The sequence below is a fragment of the Salmo trutta genome, chromosome 25, assembly GCF_901001165.1.
Source record: "Salmo trutta chromosome 25, fSalTru1.1, whole genome shotgun sequence".
In the NCBI taxonomy this organism is placed as follows: domain Eukaryota; kingdom Metazoa; phylum Chordata; class Actinopteri; order Salmoniformes; family Salmonidae; genus Salmo; species Salmo trutta.
The window spans coordinates 10,894,231-10,920,296 of record NC_042981.1 but is presented as its reverse complement, the minus strand read 5'-3'; the positions used below and the strand labels follow the sequence as shown (position 1 = coordinate 10,920,296).

The 26,066-nt window shown below is 42.3% G+C and overlaps 1 protein-coding gene across 1 annotated transcript in view; it reads right to left on the bottom strand.

Moving 5' to 3' along the window:
* Positions 1-26,066, bottom strand: part of LOC115162009 (otoferlin-like) — a 48,109-nt gene that overhangs the window by 10,461 nt on the left and 11,582 nt on the right. The window contains exons 11-30 of the mRNA XM_029712909.1: positions 25,074-25,297; positions 23,273-23,381; positions 22,491-22,680; positions 21,571-21,691; positions 21,334-21,434; positions 17,664-17,754; positions 17,344-17,460; positions 16,952-17,104; positions 16,572-16,761; positions 16,097-16,221; positions 15,781-15,915; positions 14,397-14,558; positions 14,033-14,152; positions 13,705-13,866; positions 13,238-13,400; positions 12,908-12,978; positions 12,772-12,798; positions 12,505-12,633; positions 12,253-12,328; positions 2,636-2,745 (exon numbers count right to left, since the gene is read on the bottom strand). Coding sequence (XP_029568769.1) covers positions 2,636-2,745; positions 12,253-12,328; positions 12,505-12,633; positions 12,772-12,798; positions 12,908-12,978; positions 13,238-13,400; positions 13,705-13,866; positions 14,033-14,152; positions 14,397-14,558; positions 15,781-15,915; positions 16,097-16,221; positions 16,572-16,761; positions 16,952-17,104; positions 17,344-17,460; positions 17,664-17,754; positions 21,334-21,434; positions 21,571-21,691; positions 22,491-22,680; positions 23,273-23,381; positions 25,074-25,297 — 2,576 coding nt within the window. The remainder of the gene's footprint in view (positions 1-2,635; positions 2,746-12,252; positions 12,329-12,504; positions 12,634-12,771; positions 12,799-12,907; positions 12,979-13,237; positions 13,401-13,704; positions 13,867-14,032; positions 14,153-14,396; positions 14,559-15,780; positions 15,916-16,096; positions 16,222-16,571; positions 16,762-16,951; positions 17,105-17,343; positions 17,461-17,663; positions 17,755-21,333; positions 21,435-21,570; positions 21,692-22,490; positions 22,681-23,272; positions 23,382-25,073; positions 25,298-26,066) is intronic.

The following is a 26,066-nucleotide window of genomic DNA, read 5'->3' as shown; positions in this document are numbered from 1 at the left end:
GTGTATATTCAGTATGTATGCATGTGTGTATGTATGTATATACACTGAGTATGCCAACCATTAAGAACACCTTCCTAATATTGAGTTGCACCCATTTTGCCCTCAGAACAGCCTCAATGTGTCAGGGCATGGACTCTACAAGGTGTCAAAAGCGTCCCATGTTGACTCCATTGCTTCCCACAGTGTCAAGTTGGCTGGGTGTCCTTTAGGCATTCTTCATACACACGGGAAACTGTTGAGTGTGAAAAACTCAGCAGTGTTGCAGTTCTTGACACAAACCGGTGCGCCTGGCACCAACTACCATACCCTGTTCAAAGGCACTTACATTTTGTGTCTTGCCCATTCACCCTCTGAATGCCACACATGCACAATCCATGTCTCATTTGTCTCAAGGCTTAAAAATCCTTATTTCACCTGTCTCCTCCCCTTCATCTACACTGAATGAAGTGACATCAATAAGGGACATTGATAAGGGATCATAGCTTTCACCTGGATTCACCTGGTCAGTCTATGTCATTGAAAGAGCAGGTGTTCTTAATGTTTTATATGTTCAGTGTGTGTACAGTACATTTGGAAAGTATTCAGACCCCTTGACTTTCCAAATCATGTCCAATCATTTGAATTTACCACAGATGGACTCCAATCAAGTTGTAGGAACATCTTATGGATGATCAATGGAAACAGGATGCACCTGAGCTCAATGTCGAGTCCCATAGCAAAGGGTCTGAATACCTCTGTCAATAAGGTATTTCTGTTTTTATTTTTAATACATTTGCAGAGATTTCTAAAAACCTGTTTCAGCTTTGTCATTATGGGGTACTGTGTGTAGATTGATGAGGATATATATTTTTTTTATCCATTTTAGAACAAGGCTGTAACGTAACAAAATGTGGAAAAAGTGAAGGGGTCTGAATACTTTCCGAATGCATACATACATACTGTACATACATACTAGAGCTGGCCGTCCGGCCAAACTGAGCAATCGGGGGTGAAGGGCCTTGGTCAGGGAGGTGACCAAGAACCCGATGGTCACTCTGACAGAGCATCCAGAGTTCCTCTGTGGAGGTGGGAAAACCTTCCAGAAGGACAAGCATCTCTGCAGCACTCCACCAATCAGGCCTTTACGGTCTTTAGGCCTTTAAGGCCTTTACGGTCTTGTGGCAAGCTCCAGGCACATCACAGTCCGCTTGGAGCTTGCCACAAGGCACCTAAATGACTCTCAGGCCATGAGTAACAAGATTCTCTAGTCTGATGAAACCAAGATTGAACTCTTTGGCCTGAATGCCAAGCGTCACGTCTGGCGGAAACCTGGCACCATGGTGGTGGCAGCATCATGCTGTGGGGATGTTTTTCAGAGGCAAGGACTGGGAGACTAGTCAGCATCGAGGGAAAGATGAATGGAGCAAAGTACAGAGATCCTTGATAAAAACCTGCTCCAGAGCGCTCAGGACCTCAGACTGGAACAAAGGTTCACCTTCCAACAGGACAAGGACCCTAAGCACACAGCCATGACAACGCAGGAGTGGCTTCGGGACAAGTCTCTGAATATCATTGAGTGGCCCAGCTAGACCCCGGACTTGAACCCGATCAAACATCTCTGGAGAGACCTGAAAATAGCTGTGCAGCGACACTCCCCATCCAACCTGACAGAGTTTGAGAGGATCTACAGAGAAGAATGGGAGAAACTCCCCAAATACAGACGTGCAAAGCTTGTAGTGTCATAACCAAGAAGACTTGAGGTTGTAATCGCTTCAACAAAGTACTGAGTAAAGGGTATGAATACTTATGTAAATGTCATATTTCATTTTTGTATTTTTAATAAATTTGCAAACATTTCTAAAAACCTGTTTTTGCTTTGTCATTATAGGGTATTGTGTGTAGATTGATGAGGGGGAAAAACAATTTAATAAATGTTAAAATAAGGCTGTAACATAACAAATGTGGAAAAAATGAAGGGGTCTGAATACACTGTACGTATATTTACATTTTAGTCATTTAGCAGACGCTCTTATCCAGAGCGACTTATAGTAGTGAATGCATACATTTCATACATTTTTTTTCTTCCCGTACTGGTCCCCCGTGGGAATCGAATCCACAGCCCTGGCATTGCAAACACCATGCTCTACCAATTGAGCCACACATGACGTGAATACTGTATATAAAAGTACCATGTATGTAAAACGTATACGTAAAATGTATAAAAAAAAATATATATATATACATTTTTTATATATATATATATATAATCAACAATCAACTTGACAGAGCTTGAAGAATTGGAAAAGAATAATGATCAAATATTGTACAATTCAGGTGTGCGAAGCCCTTTAGACTTACTCCCCAAAAGACTCACAGCAGTAATCACTGCCAAAGGTGTTTCTATAAAGTATTGGCCCAGGGGTTTGAATACTCATGTAAATGAGATATTTCTGCATTTCATTTTCTATACATTTGTTAATTTTTAACTGCCATTATGGGGTGTTGTGTGTAGATGGGCGAGGTTCTATATATTTTTAATCCATTTTGAATTCAGGCTGTTACACAACAGAATGTGGAGTAAGTCAAGGGGTGTGAATCCTTTCTGAAGGCGCTGGAATCAGTTTTGCTCGCTGGGTGGTATTGAGTGACCACATACCTGCAGCTCATTGAGTTTGTGCTTCTTCTTCTCTGGCATGTCTCCAGGCCTCCTCTTGTCCTTTCCTTTTCCTTTCTTTCCTTTGACAGGAGAGTCATCAGGTTTGATCTCTGAGTATAGGTTAGGGAACAAGGGGTGAGGGGTGAGGGGTGAAAGTTGCAAAAACAATATGAATATGAACAGTCAGTGAACAGCCCACCAATATCCAGGAGATTTGCAATTCTGTCATTTCATGTCACAACAATATAACAGTTAACACCCAATTAAATTTATTTAAAGAATTGCTTGATCTAATAAAGTGTACGTGATCGCGTTCCCATTGTATTGTTTTGTAAATGTAAATGTAAAGTCCCCATATTATTATTTGTCTGCCTGTGACCTACCGTTATTGATAAACAACGTTTTCACCAAACAGGAAACATCTTACAAGGTAAGCTTCGATTTGGTCTGTGTTTGAGTTATAGCTACATGGGGGGGGGGTATCAAATGAATCCTTAGGTAGGTAGGAACCAATCTAACCTATTGCCATGTTATCTGATGATGTATGACTTAATGGCAACATTACATGTCCATGGAGTGACTATATCTTTGCGCATCACAAATATGACATTGCCTGCTTACGCCCCGTAGGCATCTATTACACAGGGGATTGGCTACAATGGCATCTTGACAGTCTTGTAGCCAATGAGATAAGCTTTCCAGGGATATGCACTTGACCTGGGTGGGACAAAGCAAGGCCTAGAACCTTTTATGCGTAATGTCAACTATTGCTACCTGGTTCAGAGACGCACCGAGCACGCTACATTACATTGTAAACAGATTTCATTGCTTTAATTTAATGGCTTTAGCGTAAAAGATGGCTTCCCAAGGTCGGGAAAAAGGTCAAAACTAAGAATATCGAACAGGAACCTAAAAAGAGGATTTTCGACTCATCCGGCAAAGATTGCTTTCTAGATGGATTGGATCCACTTTTAGATCTGTAAGTAAATGATTTTCATTACTTTATACAGCTAATTTACTATAAGTATTTCGTTTTTTATAAGATGTCTACTTTTTGTGCTTTGGATTTAGTTTACATTGGCCTATGTAACAAGTCATTTCAATGTTATATAATTCCAAAGCAGTTATTGTCTATGTTTCATATTAGTTCACTGTTTCCTGTTCTAAGTTTCATCCTTGTAACTTTGGAGAGGCCACTAAACTCTCATGGCCGTTGTTTATTTGTGGTTCTCACATTTGCCTTTGTCTCCAAAGTGTTACTGTTTGCATTGTGTGTGTGTGTGTGTGTGTGCTTCACACCTTCTATGCCGTGATTGTGAGTCCCATAGGGCGGCGCACAATTGGCCCAGCGTCGTCCGGGTTTGGCCGGTGTTGCCTGACTTGCCTAGTTAAATAAAGGTCACAGATAAAGTTGAGGCTTGGTGTTTTTACTTTACAGTAATGTCGTTTTGTAAATGTAGTCAACTGTAATTCTGTGTGTCTTCATAACAATGTATCCCTTTATTTGATTCACCACAGAGTGGAGGATACAGAGGATAGGGATGATGACGTTTGGGAGCCACCCCTCCCAGCAAGCGCCCCCGAACGGTCAAGGCCTTCACCCCCCACTGCTATGTCAATCACCCCGTCTGATGGTTCTACATCCACTTTTCATTGACCCCTTGAAAAATAAAATAGGGGCTTGTGGCACCATTAGTCCTAAAATAATCGCTTTCCCCAAAACCAAGGTAAACGACATGACAAAGACAGCGGAGAGGTGGACCATACGTTGGATCAGGACTAACAAGCTGCTTTTTGTGAAATGGAAGGACAATAGGGAAGTAACCATGCTCACCACACAGCATAAGGCATTCAGTAACGACCATGTCTCAAGGAGGGTGAAAAATGCCATTGGGGCATGAGTGAGGAAGAGTGTCCCCATTCCTGTTTCTGTGAAGGGCTACAATGCCAGCATGGGGGGTGTCGACCTATCTGATGCTCTGATAGGCTACTACCAGGTCCTCCACAAGACCAGGAGGTGGTACAAGACTTTTCTTTACCACTTTGTGGACATTGCTACAGTAAATGTTTTCATTCTCCACAAGCAGATGGCCAAAGCTAAATGTCAAACCCCTCTCACCCAGTTGGCCCCCGAGAGCAGCCGGTGTTGGAAATGGCTGAATTGGGGGCCCAAATCAACCTCACAACCGTCACAAGACACCCCACTCAAGGTGAGCGCCACTATCCAACACACATGCCAAAACATTGCACAAAACACAGTGGGAAAAAAAGGGTGAAATGCCAGTTCGCTTTTTGTTTCCTGGTCAGAGAGGGACTGCTTCGAAGACTATCACGACATGCACAAGCTATGGTGAAAGTGAAATCTAATCATCTACACCTGGGATGTAAAACCAACACGTAAATAGTTCAGCTTATTTATATTTTTCCACCTTTTTTAGTGAAGGACACATGTGTTTGTGTTTGATAAGACATTTTTATATATATTTTTTATGTAACTCTGTTGCTTATATATTGTTTTTGTAAACAGTTAATTTGTATGTGGGACCAATACATTGGATATGCCTAGGCTAAACGTTCAGGCACTTTGGAGAGGTTGAAAAAACACTTGGATATCCCCTGTATGTCCCCCGACACCACCACAATGTTTGAGAGAGGTTGATATGGTAGAAATTGTGTTTTTATACTGAACAACTAGCATTTAGGGATTGCAAATATGTAGAATAGAAATTTCGTTATTATAGTGAACAATAACTTTTACGCACATCCAGTGTGCAAAACAGTGCAATTACAACATTCTGACACTTTGGTGAGATTGAAAGGACACTTGAATGTACCCTGGATACCCCATAACACCACCACAATGTTGGAGTGAGGTTGATGTGGTAGAAATTGTGTTTTTATACTGAACAACTAGCATTTAGGGATTGCAAATATGTAATAGTACTGGAATTATCTAATTTACAGACATATGCCACTTTGGAGAGCTTTAGGAACACTTGGAAATGTCCCGTGACCACACCTGGCACCACTTACGAAAACATCTGCCCATTTCTAGTTGTTAGGTCTATCAATCCCATTTTTTCTGAGTTTGTTCACATGTTGTGGAAGCCATCTGATGTGTTTCCAGCTCTGGTCATCAATAACTCACTTATAGCTTGTCAATGAAAGAATACCTTCAAAATATATATATATATTTTTGTGTGCTTGATCTTGTGTATTCTGAACGATGTAATTCCTATCTATCTTCTGATCATTTCCTCACAATCTCCCAGATGTCTTCTTTCCAAATATACCAAGTTTTTGCATATCAGAATCATGTAATTACACAGTGTTACGGATACAGGTATCCTGTGTATGTATCCGGTGTGTGCTTCTTTTCTCTCCTTCTCCTCCTCACAGGTGACAATCATCACTCCCCAATCAGTCATCAATCAGAAGACACCTGTTCCTTTTCCCTCAACCTATCACAGCCCCTTTCCCTTGGTTTAAAAGCCCAGTCAGTTGTTTTCTCCTCAGATCAATCTTTGTGTTCATTCTCTCTCTCTGTGTCCCCCTCTCTCTATATTGATCTCTTTTGTTTTTACAACTACATGTCACATTTGTCCGGTAATCCTGTGAGTATTGTTTTGTTGTTTGTTTGTTTGTTTGGTGGGAAAAGGGGGTACTAAGACAAGTCGCCCATGGGCATACATTACCCATAGGAATACTGTGTCTAAGTACCCTAGTTAGAACTGGGCGGACCACCCACTGTATTTTTGGTTAGTTAGCTAACTGTTCTTGAAAGAGGCTAGTCTAGCCTAGGGGTATTTTTGGCTTATTGTTTCTTTGCTTGGGTCCAGCTCAGCCCCTTTTCTCACACCCCTTTACCGTGTGTTTAAAATAAACCTTTTGAGTTTGACGGTAGATTTCAGTTGTCTGTGGTTTTTGGTTGTCACTGTTACTTGTCACGATTATGATTTGCATGATTTATGTTACGGGTCTCGTATCCATCCCCGCTAGACTGCTGGGCCAAAGGGATTCGTAACACACAGGAATAGTAGTTAGTTTTGGGTATGTTTATTTAGGCGGAAATCAACATTTTGCCATTACATTTAAGAGGTTTTAAGGCAGCTCCTAAATGCAGCTGTTTTAGCCTCACTCAATTTGTAAGTTGCTCTGGATAAGAGCGTCTGCTAAATGACTTAAATGTTAAATGTGGTGGAGGGGAGACAGAGAAATTACAGCGCATAGGCGTCTTTGATCTTCTCTGGTTGCGCGTGATTGGCTCAGGGTGCTGTCACTCATGGGGACACTACGTCACCGCAGCACCTGCTAAGAGAGCTTGTCAGATAAATCAATGTCTTTGATTGGACCAATGTTTCAACTTCACAGCTAACTAGTTGTTTACCACGCACTGTTACCACATCTTCAACCTAGGTATCTTAGCTAGCTGAAACATGTCGACAAGCTTAACTATGTCCTAGCAAATCACTTTCAAACTTTAGCGTTATGAAGGAAATGTAGAGATAAAACATATTGGTGCTCGATAGCCACCTAAAGTTGAAAATATGGCCATCCATTAAAATAAAGCAAGATGGAAAAGAATATTCAAGTGGAGTGGTTGGTGGTAGTTCATGGAGCAGTGGCTAACAGCTGTTTGGAGGTAGGCTGGCTATAATACCCTATAGGCTACAGTGTTGATGTTTGATGGCAGACTGTAATACCCATAGCATAGAAATACATGTAGAAGATGGGTTAGTTATAAATACAGTGCCTTGCAAAAGTATTCATCCCCCTTGGCGTGTTTCCTATTTTGTGCTATTACAACCTGTAATTTAAAAGGATTTTTATTGGATTTTCATGTAATGGACATACACAAAATAGTCCAAATTGGTGAAGTGAAATGAAGAAAATAACTTGTTTAAAAAAATAAAAAAAGTGGTTCGTGCATATGTATTCACCACCTTTGCTATGAAGCCCCTAAATAAGATCTGGTGCCACCAATTACCTTCAGAAGTCACATAATTAGTTAAATAAAGTCCCCCTGTGTGAATTCTAAGTGTCAAATGATCTGTCACATGATCTCAGTAAATATACACCTGTTCTGAAAGGCCCCAGTGTAACGAGGGTCGCCCAAAGGGGACCAAGGCACGGCGTGTAAAGAGCTCATATTTTATCAAAAACGACCGTCAACAGTTCCGTCAGGTTACAAGGAACAAAACAGAAACAACTACCCACAAACCCCCATAGACAAACCCCAACTTAAATATGATCTCCAATTAGAGACAACACGAACCAGCTGCCTCTAATTGGAGATCATCCCAAAACTCGACATAGAAAAACAAGAACTAAACAGAATGCCCACCCATCACACCCCGACCTAACTAAACAGAGAAAACACAGCTCTCCTAGGTCAGAGTGTGACACCCAGAGTCTGCAACACCACTAAGCAAGTGGCACCACCAAGCAAGCGGCACCATGAAGACCAAGGAGCTCTCCAAACAGGTCAGGGATAAAGTTGTGGAGAAGTACAGATCAGGGTTGGGTTATAAAAAAATATCTGAAACTTTGAACATCCTATGGAGCACCATTGAATCCATTATTAAAAAATGGAAAGAATATGGCACCACAACAACCCTGCGAAGAGAGGGCCGCCCACCAAAACTCACGGACCAGGCAAGGAGGGCATTAATCAGAGAGGCAACCACAAGACCAAAGATAACCCTGAAGGAGCTGCAAAGCTCCACAGTGGAGATTGGAGTATCCATAGGACCACTTTAAGCCAGACACTCCACAGAGTTGGGCTTTACAGAAGAGTGGCCAGAAAAAAGCCATTGCTTAAAGAAAAAAATAAGCAAACACGTTTGGTGTTTGCCAAAAGGCATGTGGGAGACTCCCCAAACATATGGAAGAAGGTACTCTGGTCAGATGAGACTAAAATGTAAAACCCAACAGCTCTCATCATGGGCAGGGACTGGGAAACTGGTCAAATTTAAGGAATGATGGATGGCGCTAAATACAGGGAAATTCTTGAGGGAAACCTGTTTCAGTCTTCCAGAGATTTGAGACTGGGATGGAGGTTCACCTTCCAGCAGGACAATGACCCTAAGCATACTGCTAAAACAACACTCGAGTGGTTTAAGGGGAAACATTTAAATGTCTTGGAATGGCCTAGTCAAAGCCCAGACCTCAATTCAATTGAGAATCTGTGGTATGACTTAAAGATTGCTGTACACCAGCGGAACCCATCCAACTTGAAGGAGCTGGAGCAGTTTTGCCTTGAAGAATGGGCAGAAATCCCAGTGGCTAGATGTTCCAAGCTTACAAAGACATACCCCAAGAGACTTGCAGCTGTAATTGCTGCAAAAGGTGGCTCTACAAAGTATTGACTTTGGGGGGGTGAATAGTTATGCACGCTCAAGTTTTTAGTTTTTTGGTCTTATTTCTTGTTTGTTTCACAATAAAAATATTTTGCATCTTCAAAGTGGTGGCATGTTGTGTAAATCAAATGATACAAATGCCCCAAAAAATCAATTTTAATTCCAGGTTGAAAGGCAACAAAATAGGAAAAATGCCAAAGGGCATTACTTTCGCAAGCTACTGTATCTTTGATGAAACTGGAGCTGTGCAATAGATGAAGCGAGGGAATAGCGTTATAAATGTTACATATTGTTAACCGGGCCCCTTTGTAACTAGCAGACGTATGCAGTGTCGCAATATTGCAGACTGATTACTAGCTAGTTGACTCTATAAAAGTGTGCGACTGTCATGGTCTTCCGTGCAATAAGAGTTAAAGATATGGGAAGTAGCCATAAACTGATCATAACCCAAACATTACAATGTTTGTGTGTGGCTCAAAACACATTTTTGAGATTGGTTATTAGTGCATTCAATGTGTAGCCGGTGTAGTGTACTGGTTTCGATGCATATCATGAGCTTTGTTGATTAACCTGTCTGGGCTAGGGGGCAGTATTTTCACGGCCGGATGAAAAACGTACCCAATTGAAACAGGTTACTACTCTGGCTCAGAAACTAGAACATGCATATTATTAGTATATTTGGATAGAAAACACTCTGAAGTTTCTAAAACTGTTTGAATGGTGTCTGTGAGTATAACAGAACTCATATGGCAGGCAAAAACCTGACAAAAAATCAAACCAGGAAGTGGATTGTAGTTTTTCAAGACTGGGCCTATTCAGTATACAGTGACTTGGGGTTCAATTTGCACTTCCTAAGGCGTCCACTAGATGTCAACAGTCTTTAGAACGTGTTTCAGGCTTTTGCAGTCAACAGAGAGCTAATAAGACCTCCTGGAGTCTGATGACCGAGAGAATGACAGGCCACAATTATGCGCCTTTACATGAGGAGGTAGCTGTGTTCCAAAACGTTTTTCAAGACACTGGAATCATCCGGTTGGAATATTATTGAAGTTCTAAGTTAAAAAGGCCCTAAAGATTGATGTTTTACAACGTTTGACTTGTTTCAACAAACGTAAATATAACCTTTTGTCGTGAAATCTTCGGCGAGCTTCCTACATTTGGAGTAGCTTACTGAACGTGCAAACAACAAGGAGTTATTTGGACCTAAATTATGGACTTTATTGAACAAAACAACATTTATTGTGGACCTGGGATCCTGGAAGTGCCTTCTGATGAAGATCATCAAAGGTAAGTGAATATTTCTAATGCTATTTATGATTTTAGATGACTCAAATGGTGGGTATCTGTATTGCCTGGTTTATTTTTCTGAGCGCAGTACTCAGATTATTGTAAAGTGTGCTTTCCCCGTGATGCTTTTTTGAAATCTGTCACAGCGGTTGCATAAAGGAGATGTTCATCTATAATTCTTTGAATGACAGTTTAATATTTTATCAACGTTTATGATGAGTATTTTTGTAAATTGTTGTGTTGATTCACCGGGAGCATTGGAGGCAAAATATTTTCTGAACGTCACGCGCCAATGTAAAATGCTGTTTTTGGATATAAATATCAACTTTATCGAACAAAACATACATGTATTGTGTAACATAATGTCCTAGGAGTGTCATCTGATGAAGATCGTCAAAGGTTAGTGCTTCATTTCGCTGTGTTTTGGGTTTTATTGGCAGATGTCCTTGCTTGGAAAATGGCTGTGTGATTATTTTTGTCTATGTACTTTCCTAACATAATCTAATGTTTTGCTTTCGCTGTAAAGCCTTTTTGAAATCGGACAATGTGGTTACATCAAGGAGACGTGTATCTTTATTAAAATGGTGGTAAATAGTCGTATGTTTGAGAAAGTTGAATTATGACATTTTCTTGTTTTTCAATTTGCCGCCCTGATATTTCACTAGCTGTGTCCCGCAGGTGCCCATAGAAGTTAAGCTTTCCCTACCAATTTGTTCATGTTGAAATCGCCACTGTGAATACTAGTGCAACAGACCTTTCAGAATAACTTATACAACATATAGCCAATAGGTCAAAAACTTTGCACACAATCTCTGCATAATAGTGCATTTGGGATTCAAAAAATATTTGTTTAAGTTAGTTTTATATAAACAGTTTGTCACGTCCTGACCAGTAAGGGCCTATTTGTTATTGTAGTTTGGTCAGGACGTGGCAGAGGGTATTTGTTGTACATGTTTTTGGTTATGTGTTTATATAGAGGGTTATTTTGTGTAGAGTGTTTCTGGGTTTAGTGGTGTATCTATGTAGAAATGGTATTTGATTTAAGTGATTCGGGGTTTATTAGATATGTATTTATGTAAGATGGGGTGTTTGATGTGTTCCGGGTTGTTGGGTATGTTCTTGTATTGTATTTCTAGGGGGCTGGTCTAGTGTTGTATTTCTGTGTTGGCCTGGTGTGGCTCTGAATCAGGAACAGCTGTACATCGTTGTTGCTGATTGAGAGTCATACTTAGGTCGCCTGTTTTCACCTGTTAGTTTGTGGGAGATATTTCCGTGTTTAGCTTTATGCCTTACAGGACTGTCTATCGTCGTTGTGTTTTTTGTATACGTGTTTTGTTTTTGTTTCCCTTCTTTGTCCTAATAAAAGAAGATGAGTGTACATATAACCGCTGCGTTTTGGTCTCAACCCTACGACTACCGTGACACAGTTTTATGTATCATGTTAATTCAAATCTATACTTAACTATTTATGTGTGTTTTATTCGTAACATTGTTCATATTTTTCATAGCCAACTTTCATGACCGGCATAATGGATTCGTGTCTGTGTAAATGTATGCAGAGATGAACTAAGACAGAGAGGTCAGGGATTATGGGAAGGGTTAGTAGTATGGGTTGTCCTGATTCCAAGAGGACAGCTCATACTGTATAGTAGTGACATGAAAGTGAACATAGTACACAACCTGATAATTTCCTTCAACTGCAATAATTACGTTCTACTTTAAAGTCCAATTATCAATATGCAAAGATTCATGATTATGCTGGACTATCTACAATACTTTAAGGTTTGTCTGTATCTATGGTATCCACATTTTCAATCTCTACCAAATTAACAAACATCAGCAACTTTAACATGAAAACATATTGAAGATACATAAAATTATGTATATTTGTATAAAATGTATATAGATAAATCCTAGATGTGCTAGATCTACTGCTCTGGTGTTTTCACAGTGTAGGATTGCATTTGTTACCTCCACCCTCAGCAGAAATATCTTGGTCCTCTTTCTCCTCGGCATCTGCCATAGCTGCCTCCTGAGCCTTGAGAATCTACCGAGTCACACACAAACCAATACTATGAAATACACAGAAAGGATCCCTTTTAAAATGAATTCATGAGTATCCAAATGTAGCCATAAGATGATAATGATGTTTAATTGTATACAAGTTTACATTCTGTACAAAAAAAAACAAAATAACAATGCCATTTTCACGGATGGCCTCACCTCCATCAGAGTTTCGATCGAGGCGAAGTACTTTGACCACCAATCCAACATGCTCTCATCAAACTCTTCCTCCTCCACCTCGTCTCCTCCCTTCTTTCTCTTCTTCTTCTTCCCTCCCTTATCATCCTCCTACAACATCAATGTCAGGTTAGATTACAGGTTGCAATAGCCTTTTTACTATTTTAAACTACTGTACAACCTTTAACAAATAAACATTCACCTACAAATGCTTTTAACATTAAGAAACAGAGACGTCGTAACACCTACCTCAATTTTAACCACCGCATCAGACCCCTGAAAAAGACCACAAAACATATCATATCGGCCATATTACAACTCAGGAGGTTTTATTCAAGTTTATTATTCAAATGAACATTCGTGTAATGGTGTGATGAGATCTTACAGAGTCCAGCTTAACCATGGTCTCCATCTTCTTGATGGAGGGTTCTGGCTCGTAGTTGACAATGATCTCCTCTGGTGGAGGAGAAAGACTGCATGAGTAACATTTGTACAAATAATTTATCTTCCCGACCTCTGCAAAGTGTAAGGGCACTACGAGGTGTGTGTGAGTGTGCGGGTGCATGTGTGTGTGTGTGTGTGTGTGTGTGTGTGTGTGTGTGTGTGTGTGTACATGTGTGTGTACATGTGTGTGTACATGTGTGTGTGTACATGTGTGTGTGTACATGTGTGTGTGTGTGTGTGTACATGTGTGTGTGTGTACATGTGTGTGTACCCTGAGTGTTCCAGTTGTTGGCTTGCTTGTCTGCTGCCCGGTAGATGAACTTGCGTAGTGTGGTGACAGCATGGTTCCCCACTAAGGTGTAGCGACCGAACGCTCTGCAGTCCACCACTCTGATGTTCAGGGGAGGGTGGAGCAGCTCGTTCTCAGGCAGATCCTGGAGAACATAAGTTCACAGGAAATAAACGGGCCACATTTGGCACATGGTATCTTAATTGTGTAATTTCCTCGTTGTAAAACGGTTTTCTGGTTGAGAAGACTTCATATAACCACATTACAACCAACGGTTTTCTGGTTGAGAAGACTTCATATAACCACATATAACCACATTACCCCTGTTACAGTAAGGTAAAGATGTGGTTTTCATGACGATATCACAACTTCATGGGAAAGTCGTCATATTTTGGTTGTTATTAGGTGAGAACCAGGTGAATGATGGAATGATTTTAAAGAGAACTTACCACCTCAAACATCTTAACCAGGGTGCCAAAGTTGGGATTTTTCTTGTAGTTCTGGATCAGGGAAGACTGGACCCCTTTACCGGCACATTCTATGTCCACACGAGGCCTGTCCACCGCGGCTAGGTTGACCCTCTTCAGGTCCCTGAGCCCCCAGAACAGCACCTGGAAAAGGGGAACATTTCAGTAACACTTTATTTAAAGGGTATCTACATCAGGCCTTCATAACCCATTCATAACACATTCATAAGTAGTACATAAGCATTTCCTAAATGTTACAGCAATATTGACAGCTACACTTCCTGTACACCAAGAGGAGGTTAACACCCACCTCGATCCTGTACTTGCTGAGGACTGGTCTGATGCCCAGAGGGACAGGTAGGATGGGACCACGGTCCATGTCTGAAGGACCGTCGATGGGCGGCAGGTCAGCTTTACCATGAGGACCAATCTGAAACATGAACAGACGTTACAGATATCAGCATTACTGATTCATTGGGCTCTAATCAAATAATCTATTGTCACATGATTGGCAAAAATAATATTTTGTTTTACTATTATTAACCTAGGAAATCTCAGAATACATCAACTTTGAAAGTAAACGTTCGTTCAACTTCTACCTTTATTTGTCCCATAATCAATTTCCCTCCACTTTGGGACAAATAATGTTGAGGTTGATCTATTTCCAGGCTCACCTGCAGCAGTTCGAAGGCTGCCAGCATCTCTCCAGCGGTGCAGTTCCCCCTATAGATCTGGTAGTACTCGAGTTGGGGAGGGAAACGTGGAGGTCCGTAGTGTTCATCAGCCATCTTGGTTATGGGCTTGGCGAAAGTCCTGCCCATGAACTCTGCTTTGCCCTGGAGTCACATCGTAACATAACAGGAAGACAATCAAAATATAATCCTGAACCTGCTTTGATAAATCAAGGACCACACCATGTCCACAATTATGAATTAAGGTTTAAATATTTGAAAGAATGGTCTCTTTGTAATACTGTACTATCTACAATCCGAGGAAATTGGCCGGTGTTCACATTACAAGCGTTTTAATAGAACAATTTGATATTTAAAAAACAGTAGCATGAATACAATAGAGAGTGTTCATGCCACATCATTCATCAATAGGTTAAGTATGGTATTAGCTTACCCAATAAAGAGGCATGGCTTGACAATGCACATGCTTCAAAGCTCAAGATGATAAAACAGAACAATGAAAATCAACTAGCCTGGTCCCAGATCTGTTTGTACAGTTTTGCCAACTTGACTTTAGGAGTTAGCTATACGCACAAACTTCAGACACGATCTGGGACCAGGCTAAAAAAAATGATGGAAACGACACTCAAACATATCCACTGTACCGCATAAGCAAAAAGCTTCCATAGAAGGAATGCAAGAGGGGTAAGGCTGATGTCCAGGGAATGTGTCTTTCCAGCTAGATCTTATACCTCTTGCATGCCTTGGTCCAAGGCTATAGAAACCTGTTCCTGGAGAGCTACCGTCCTGTATGTTTTCGCTCCAACCCTAATCAAGCACACCTGATTCTAATAATTAGCTAGTTGATAAGCTGAATCCATATCAGGTTAGTTAGAACTGGAGCAAAAACCTATATGAGGGTAGCTCTCCAGGAACAGGGTTTGAGAGCACTAGCCTCGTACGAATTATCCTGATCAGATCACGTAAGATCTCGTAAGCTCGCAAGATCAGCATGGTTCGTACGAGGCTAGGAGAGCCCTGCCTCAGGGCATAATGCTCTCCTCCACTACTTCCAGACTTCAATCAGAATTCAATTCACACTCTACTTATCCCGAGCCAGGGTCATCCAAAACAATGGTGTTTATGTTCAGGAATGGATATCAGATCATCAGTTGAGTAAACATATACATTCTTTCAAATATAATTCATATCAATTCTGTAAAATCAGATAAACATATAAGTTGCAACATTACTTGACAATGATGCTAACAAAGCACCTACTACTGTATCTACAAAATCTCATTCAAATACATGTCATTTATGTTACTTAGAGGACTGGAGAAGCAAGGAAAGGTGGGTCTGGGTTCTGACCAGGCATCGTGCTTACCACCGTGTCCTGGTCATAGATTTCTATGACGATTATAGGAGGGTCGTCCCTGAGTTCGCCGACCTCTCCGAACAGTTCTACATTGTCGAACACCATCAGCTGGTCCCAGGTGGGACACAGTGTCTCATTCAACACCTGGGCAGATAGTGACAATCGTTCATTTATTCATTCATTCATACACCATCTTGTTACTCTCGTTCACCATTCTGTTATTCTTATACTAATATTACTTTAAAGATGATAGAAAGTTATATTTGTGGAATCACTGTATTTTTTTTTAAACGAATAAACAAACAAACAAATCTAGTTGTCCTACCTCTGTGACCTGGCTGTGTGTGGAGAAGAAGACCCTGGCAAAGGGGTCAGAGAGGCCGCTGCTGTCTGCTGCAAACAGGCTGCGAGCCTGGTACATATGGACCCTCAGCTGGAAGATCTGCTTCACTGTGGAGGAGGGGGGGGACATTTATCAATGGGATTCTCTAGCTTCCCTTATTCGTAGTGATACAATATTTGAATAGAATTAGAACTACTAGAAAATACATTAGGGGAGTTTGCTATAATGCACAGACCGATCCGAGACCACCAGGGTAAGTCTGAGGGATCTGTCCTTTCTAATCACTCTATTTCTATGTTATATGTGGATATGTGTGGCACATGCATGGGACATCACCATCTCCCTTACTCATGTGTCTAGACCGCTGTTAATGTAATCAATGGGATTCTCTAGTTTCCCGTATGCATAGTGATATATATGGTGAATCGGACGCCATCTGTCTCTCAGTCCCTCTTACTCATGTATGTGAGGCTGATGGGGGGAGCAGACTGTGAGCCAGGTCCTTTCAGCATCCTGTTCTCCTCAAAGCCGTTGGGCAGACCAGACAGGAAGTCTTTCCTCTGACGGTTCAGACCCAGCCACAGGTAGATCTCTGTCTTAGCCTGCACTGTCCAGCCAGCTGCCCCAAAGCCCTTCTTACCAGGCAGCTGGGCATGATGAGGCAAACACATGAATGGAAATCAGATGGACACAGCAGCAGTGGTTCAGAACAAGTGAAAACTGAAATGGGAATGGCTGTAATTATTACTTTTAGGGGATTTCAAACTAAATCAATAAACACACACTGGAAGAGGAAATAGGCGTTTGGTTTTGGATGTAGAATAACTATTCAAAGACCTTAAGGAAGATGGTTTTGACTTTGCCACAGTCCTTCCCAGTCTCCTCGTCCACCCCGGAGTACAGGATGTCTTTGGAGGGGACACGGGCGTAAGCGATTCGCTTGTTATTACTCATCATCCAGATGTAGATGTCAGGGATACTGTGCTGCGGCTGCAATTACACATCAGTCAGTCAGTCAATCAACCAATCAATCAATCTCAAATATATTTATTGTCCCAAATGGGAAATGTATAGTGCAATCAGGGTAAAAACAACAATAACAACCATTCAACAAATATACACAATATAAAGGAAAATAAAGATGAACAAAGACATCTGGAATGTAATCAATAGTTTTAGATTGATGAACTACTGTATACGTATCGTATATACACTCCTTCCTGACTTACCTCATCAGCTAGGAACCTGAGCTTGTGGAGAAAGTTCTGCACCAGCTTGATCTTATCCCTCACTGTGTTCTTCTTCACCTGTGTCCTGATGGTCTTAGCCTGCTGACCTAAGTTCTCCTAAAAACAAACACAATGAGACAAGTACACCTTTTTACCACTGACACACCACATGAATGGCCTGTTTCCTGGACACAGATCAATCCCAGTCTTGGACTAAAAGCAGGCTCAGTAGAAATAGCTTTTTAGTCCAGGACTAGGTTTAATATGTGACAGAGAATCATATATAGAAACATTACAATCATGGATCATGTCTGCCGTACCAGTTCCCTCATGCAGGACTTGAGTCTCTCTTTGTCCAGCTTGGTCCTCCCAGTCTGGTTTTGGTCCTTGTTAGCCAGAGTCAGAAATTGACTGAAAAAAAAAATCATTAAATGTCAGTCAATGCTAGTGTACCAAATGGCACCCTAAACCCTATATAGTGCACTACTTTTGACCAGGGCTTACTGGATACAGACAATGTCCTCCTAAAAACAAGGAATTGAGTAAGACAGTACAGAGCCAGTAGTAGTAATCAGTAGTGATAAAGGGTCAGTATAGAGCCAGTAGTACTCAGTAGAGTTATCAGTATAGAGCCAGTAGGACTCAGTAGAGTTATCAGTATAGAGCCAGTAGGACTCAGTAGGGTTATCAGTATAGAGCCAGTAGACCTCAGTAGGGTTATCAGTATAGAGCCAGTAGACCTCAGTAGGGTTATCAGTATAGAGCCAGTAGGACTCAGTAGGGTTATCAGTATAGAGCCAGTAGGACTCAGTAGGGCTATCAGTATAGAGCCAGTAGGACTCAGTAGGGTTATCAGTATAGAGCCAGTAGGACTCAGTAGGGTTATCAGTATAGAGCCAGTAGACCTCAGTAGGGTTATCAGTATAGAGCCAGTAGGACTCAGTAGGGTTATCAGTATAGAGCCAGTAGACCTCAGTAGGGTTATCAGTATAGAGCCAGTAGGACTCAGTAGGGCTATCAGTATAGAGCCAGTAGGACTCAGTAGGGTTATCAGTATAGAGCCAGTAGACCTCAGTAGGGTTATCAGTATAGAGCCAGTAGGACTCAGTAGGGCTATCAGTATAGAGCCAGTAGGACTCAGTAGGGTTATCAGTATAGAGCCAGTAGGACTCAGTAGGGTTATCAGTATAGAGCCAATAGGACTCAGTAGGGTTATCAGTATAGAGCCAGTAGGACTCAGTAGGGCTATCAGTATAGAGCCAGTAGGACTCAGTAGGGTTATCAGTATAGAGCCAATAGGACTCAGTAGGGTTATCAGTATAGAGCCAGTAGGACTCAGTAGGGTTATCAGTATAGAGCCAATAGGACTCAGTAGGGTTATCAGTATAGAGCCAGTAGGACTCAGTAAGGTTATCAGTATAGAGCCAGTAGGACTCAGTAGGGTTATCAGTATAGAGCCAATAGGACTCAGTAGGGTTATCAGTATAGAGCCAGTAGGACTCAGTAGGGTTATCAGTATAGAGCCAGTAGGACTCAGTAGGGTTATCAGTATAGAGCCAGTAGGACTCAGTAGGGTTATCAGTATAGAGCCAATAGGACTCAGTAGGGTTATCAGTATAGAGCCAGTAGGACTCAGTAGGGTTATCAGTATAGAGCCAGTAGGACTCAGTAGGGTTATCAGTATAGAGCCAGTAGGACTCAGTAGGGTTATCAGTATAGAGCCAGTAGGACTCAGTAGGGTTATCAGTATAGAGCCAGTAGGACTCAGTAGGGCCATCAGTATAGAGCCAGTAGGACTCAGTAGAGTTATCAGTATAGAGCCAGTAGGACTCAGTAGGACTCAGTAGGGTTATCAGTATAGAGCCAGTAGGACTCAGTAGGGCTATCAGTATAGAGCCAGTAGACCTCAGTAGGGTTATCAGTATAGAGCCAGTAGACCTCAGTAGAGTTATCAGTATAGAGCCAGTAGGACTCAGTAGGGTTATCAGTATAGAGCCAGTAGGACTCAGTAGGGTTATCAGTATAGAGCCAGTAGGACTCAGTAGGGTTATCAGTATAGAGCCAGTAGGACTCAGTAGGGCTATCAGTATAGAGCCAGTAGGACTCAGTAGAGGTATCAGTATAGAGCCAGTAGGACTCAGTAAGGTTATCAGTATAGAGCCAGTAGGACTCAGTAGGGTTATCAGTATAGAGCCAGTAGACCTCAGTAGGGTTATCAGTATAGAGCCAGTAGGACTCAGTAGGGCTATCAGTATAGAGCCAGTAGGACTCAGTAGGGTTATCAGTATAGAGCCAGTAGACCTCAGTAGGGTTATCAGTATAGAGCCAGTAGGACTCAGTAGGGCTATCAGTATAGAGCCAGTAGGACTCAGTAGGGTTATCAGTATAGAGCCAGTAGGACTCAGTAGGGTTATCAGTATAGAGCCAATAGGACTCAGTAGGGTTATCAGTATAGAGCCAGTAGGACTCAGTAGGGCTATCAGTATAGAGCCAGTAGGACTCAGTAGGGTTATCAGTATAGAGCCAATAGGACTCAGTAGGGTTATCAGTATAGAGCCAGTAGGACTCAGTAGGGTTATCAGTATAGAGCCAATAGGACTCAGTAGGGTTATCAGTATAGAGCCAGTAGGACTCAGTAAGGTTATCAGTATAGAGCCAGTAGGACTCAGTAGGGTTATCAGTATAGAGCCAATAGGACTCAGTAGGGTTATCAGTATAGAGCCAGTAGGACTCAGTAGGGTTATCAGTATAGAGCCAGTAGGACTCAGTAGGGTTATCAGTATAGAGCCAGTAGGACTCAGTAGGGTTATCAGTATAGAGCCAGTAGGACTCAGTAGGGTTATCAGTATAGAGCCAATAGGACTCAGTAGGGTTATCAGTATAGAGCCAGTAGGACTCAGTAGGGTTATCAGTATAGAGCCAGTAGGACTCAGTAGGGTTATCAGTATAGAGCCAGTAGGACTCAGTAGGGTTATCAGTATAGAGCCAGTAGGACTCAGTAGGGTTATCAGTATAGAGCCAGTAGGACTCAGTAGGGCCATCAGTATAGAGCCAGTAGGACTCAGTAGAGTTATCAGTATAGAGCCAGTAGGACTCAGTAGGACTCAGTAGGGTTATCAGTATAGAGCCAGTAGGACTCAGTAGGGCTATCAGTATAGAGCCAGTAGACCTCAGTAGGGTTATCAGTATAGAGCCAGTAGACCTCAGTAGAGTTATCAGTATAGAGCCAGTAGGACTCAGTAGGGTTATCAGTATAGAGCCAGTAGGACTCAGTAGGGTTATCAGTATAGAGCCAGTAGGACTCAGTAGGGTTATCAGTATAGAGCCAGTAGGACTCAGTAGGGCTATCAGTATAGAGCCAGTAGGACTCAGTAGAGGTATCAGTATAGAGCCAGTAGGACTCAGTAAGGTTATCAGTATAGAGCCAGTAGGACTCAGTAGGGTTATCAGTATAGAGCCAGTAGGACTCAGTAGGGTTATCAGTATAGAGCCAGTAGACCTCAGTAGGGTTATCAGTATAGAGCCAGTAGGACTCAGTAGAGTTATCAGTATAGAGCCAGTAGGACTCAGTAGGGTTATCAGTATAGAGCCAGTAGGACTCAGTAGGGTTATCAGTATAGAGCCAGTAGGACTCAGTAGGGCTATCAGTATAGAGCCAGTAGGACTCAGTAGAGTTATCAGTATAGAGCCAGTAGGACTCAGTAGAGGTATCAGTATAGAGCCAGTAGGACTCAGTAAGGTTATCAGTATAGAGCCAGTAGGACTCAGTAGGGTTATCAGTATAGAGCCAGTAGGACTCAGTAGGGTTATCAGTATAGAGCCAGTAGGACTCAGTAGGGTTATCAGTATAGAGCCAATAGGACTCAGTAGGGTTATCAGTATAGAGCCAGTAGGACTCAGTAGGGTTATCAGTATAGAGCCAGTAGGACTCAGTAGGGTTATCAGTATAGAGCCAGTAGACCTCAGTAGGGTTAAAGGGTCAGTAGAGACCTGCATCCATTGCTGAGATCCTCCAAGACCCCTCTCAGTCTGCGTTCAGGATATGCCTTCTCTGTCTTAATGACCTCCTGAACATCGTTCAGACCCTCCTCCTGTTGACACAGTGTTATAGACATGATATAACATTACTCTGATGTTTTAAGAATGTTTGTAATGGTACTATTTATTAAGTTTTACTAATGTCATTATTACACATTTCAATTGGGTAACAGTGATTGATTGACCCACCAGTTTATCGGCAATGTTGTCTATAAGGTTGGCATTGTACAGTCTTCTTCTCTGGTCCTGCCACCAGCTCTTGATGTAAATACACGGCTTCCTCTCAAAGTAAGGCAGGTGGAAATAGTTTCTGAAGGTTTGAGATGCACAAAAAGAGAGAATGAAACCTGACCTAGAGAGACTTACGATCCAGTTGCAGAGAATAGAAAACAACAATCCCGGCAGGAAAACTAGCTGAAAGGATTGTCGTTAGATCTAGTTCACAACCAGAAATAACTTCCTTTCAACCAGCTTGGCACGCTGGGGTACTCTGCTAATGAATCTGAATCTGTGGGATTTGACTAGGGTTGCAAAATTCTAGGAACTTGAATAAATTCACAAATTTTCCCAAAATCCCGGTTGGAGGATCTCCTGAATCAGGAGGAAAAAAGCAGGAAATCCGGAGTCCTCCAACCAGGATTTCTGGAAAACCAAGGAAGTTATTGAAAGTTCCCAGAATTTTGCAACCCTAGAGCTGATCTGTCAGTGATGACTGGTTTCATGGGTGGGATGGTGGACACTGAGACCAGGTCATTATCTAATGTGTCTGTATGGATCTGACCTGTCGGTGATGACTGGTTTCATGGGTGGGATGGTGGACACTGAGACCAGGTCATTATCTAATGTGTCTGTATGGATCTGACCTGTCAGTGATGACTGGTTTCATGGGTGCGATGGTGGACACTGAGACCAGGTCATTATCTAATGTGTCTGTATGGATCTGACCTGTCAGTGATGACTGGTTTCATGGGTGGGATGGTGGACACTGAGACCAGGTCATTATCTAATGTGTCTGTATGGATCTGACCTGTCGGTGATGACTGGTTTCATGGGTGGGATGGTGGACACTGAGACCAGGTCATTATCTAATGTGTCTGTATGGATCTGACCTGTCGGTGATGACTGGTTTCATGGGCGGGGTGGTGGACACTGAGACCAGGTCATTGTCATCATCTCCCTCCTCTTCATCACTAGATCCATGGATCAGCTCTGTCTCCTCTTCATCTCCGTCTCCCCCACTCTTCTTCCCGCTACTCGACTTGAGTTTGGTCACACCATCAATCTCACTCCCATAGTTACCTGGTTAAAAGACGAAAGTTTAAAATATGGCGATATACACTGCCGTTCAAAAGTTTGGGGTCACTTAGAAATGTCCTTGTTTTTGAAAGAAAAGCACATTTTTTGTCCGTTAAAATATCATCAAATTGATCGGAAATATAGTGTAGACGTTGTTAATGTTGTAAATGACTATTGTAGCAGGAAACTGCTGATTTTTATATGGAATATCTACAAAGGCGTACAGAGGCCTATTATCAGCAACCATCACTCCTGTGATCCAATGGCACGTTGTGTTAGCTAATCCAAGTTTATCATTTTAAAAGGCTAATTGATCATTAGAAAACCCTTTTGCAATTTTGTTAGCACAGCTGAAAACTGTTGTTCTGATTAAAGAAGCAATAAAACTGGCCTTATTTAGACTAGTTGAGTATCTGGAGCATCAACATTTGTGGGTAAAAGTTTATATTCTATTAACTCATACCTAAATAATGTTGACTCATCCTAAAACACTTAAAAAAAACATCTCAAACAGACCGTTTTAAAAATGTTTGCTGTTTCCTCATAAAGGATGGTGTCATGTTGGCTCATTGGCTGAGCTATTGAAGCTACAAACCTATTGTAACCTCGAAGCAGATTGGTTTGTCCCCGATCTTCCTGTCAATCATGGTGGCCTCCAGGAACGCCCCGAAGAGGAAGAACTCCTCCACTTTCCCTGTGGCGCTCTGGATGGAGAGAGACACAAACATTAACACGGAAATACATTATAACAGGAATAATCCCCCCCCCACATTCACAATGGCATTCTGGAGGGACGGAGACACAAAGATTAATATGGAAACCGTCATATGTGATAACTAGATGTACATTACATGAACAAAAGAATGTGGACACCTGTTCATCGAACATCTCATTCAAAAATCATTATTTCTCCTCCTCGAAACTTTACAGTTGACACTATGCATTGTGGCTGGTAGCGTTGTCTCGACACCCACCAAACCCTGATTCCTCAGTCGGGGCGACAGGTAGTCTAGTGGTTAGAGTGTTGGGCCACTAACTGAAAGGTTGCTAGATCAAATCCCTGAGCTGACAAGATAAAAATCTGTTGTTCTGCCCCTGAACAAGGCAGTTAACCCACTGTTCCTAGGCCGTCATTGTATATAAGAATTTGTTCTTAACTGACTTGCCTAGTTAAATAAAGGTAAAATAAAAAAAGTGTGATTCATCACTCCAGGCTATGTATTTCTAATGCTCAAGAGTCCAAAGGTGGCAAGCTTTACACCACACCAGCTGACACTTGGCATTGTGCATGGTGATCTTAGGCTTGTGTGTGGCTGCTTGGACATGGAAACCTGTTTCATGAAGCTCCAGACTAACAGTTCTTGTGCTGATGTTGCTTCCAGAGGCAGTTTGGAACTCGGTAGTGAGTTTTGCAACTGAGGACTGATTATTTCTGCGCTTCAACACTTGGCGGTCCCGTCATGTGAGCTTATGTGGTCAACCACTTCGCAGCTGAGCCGTCGTTGTCCCTAGACGTTTCCTCTTCACAACAACAGCACTTACAGTTTAGCAGCTCTAGCAGGACAGAAATGTGATATTGATGAACTGACTTGTTGGAAAGGTGGCATCCTATGACGGTGCCATGTTGAAAGTCACTGAGCACTTCAGTAAGGCCATTTACTACTGATGTTTGTCTATGGAGATTGCATGGCTCTGTGCCCGATTTTATACACGTGTCAGCAACGGGTGTGGATGAAATAGCCGAATCCACTAATTTGATGGGGTGTCCACATACTTTTGTATATATAGTGTATGGTTTGAGAATACTGTAATGTGTACAATATGGTGTATGATGTATGGAAATATATGAGAGTAAGGTGAGTATTTCCATGATGAGTATGGAAATATGGTGCATGCAGAGTTCTGGTCCAGGACTCTGGCAAAGACCTGTAACGGTTACATAGACGGTCCCTCACTCGATCGGCTCTGTGACTTACATTGTCTGAACACATAAAAGACCTCTATTAATGGAAATAGTCAGTTAATAATGTAGCGTCAGAGATCAGCTAAATAAAGATGAATAATTTAGTCAGATTGCACCGTGATGACCTGTTGTTGTGAGGTGTGAGTCACCGTAGGAGGGTTTGTCTGCTTGAGCACTCACCCAAGGAAGAAAGAAAGAAAGACAGAAAGAGTGTGAGAGAGAGCGAGAGAGCGAGAGATAGAGAGATAGAGAGAGACAGACACTCACACACAGAGAGACACAGAGAGACACAGAGAAACACAGAGACCGAGAGAGACAGGAGACAAAGAGAGAGAGAGAGAGAGAGACGTGTGTGTGTGTGTGTGTGTGTGTGTGTGTGTGTGTGTGTGTGTGTGTGTGTGTGTGTGTGTGTGTGTGTGTGAGAGAGACCCACCTCTGAGATTTTGGGCACCCCCTCCACCTTGACCTCTGTAGAGCTCATAACCTCCGGAGAGGAGGTGTCCAGGATCTCCACACACAGGCTGACCAGCAGACGGGCCCTGAAAGACACCCCCTCCCCCAGACCCTCGTTCAGGTCCTGGTGCTCGTCCATGATGGTGTAGCTCCGCGTGGAGCCATACATGTTTACCCAGGCCGGACCCAGGGTGGGAAGGAAGCCTGGCAGAGAAGAGTATGGTTGTTAAGAGAATGGCTACTTGGCAAGTGCTTTTGGAGATTGGAGCGCTAACACAGCCAACTCCGGACCACACACTGGAAAAACCCACTTCTCGGTCGTTTAAACTTTTCACGAGGTAACACTTCCCCAAATTGGTCCAGCTGGGACTTGGCACGCATTACAGTTTACTTTACTCTATACCAGGGCTCTCCAACCCTGTTCCTGGAGAGCGCCCTCCTGTAGGTTTTCACTCCAACCCTGTTCCTGGAGAGCTACCCTCCTGTAGGTTTTCACTCCAACCCTGTTCCTGGAGAGCTACCCTCCTGTAGGTTTTCACTCCAACCCTGTTCCTGGAGAGTTACCATACTGTAGGTTTTCACTCCAACCCTGTTCCTGGAGAGCTACCCTCCTGTAGGTTTTCACTCCAACCCTGTTCCTGGAGAGCTACCCTCCTGTAGGTTTTCACTCCAACCCTGTTCCTGGAGAGCTACCCTCCTGTAGGTTTTCACTCCAACCCTGTTCCTGGAGAGCTACCCTCCTGTAGGTTTTCACTCCAACCCTGTTCCTGGAGAGTTACCATACTGTAGGTTTTCACTCCAACCCAGTTCCTTGAGAGCTACCCTCCTGTAGAGGGAAAACCTACAGTATGGTAACTCTCCAGGAACAGGCTGGGAGAGCCCTGCTTTATACAAACACCAAATACATCAAAAATGAAACACAGAAAAAAAAGAAACGAAAAGAAAGAAACACAATATACAATATCTTCTGAAT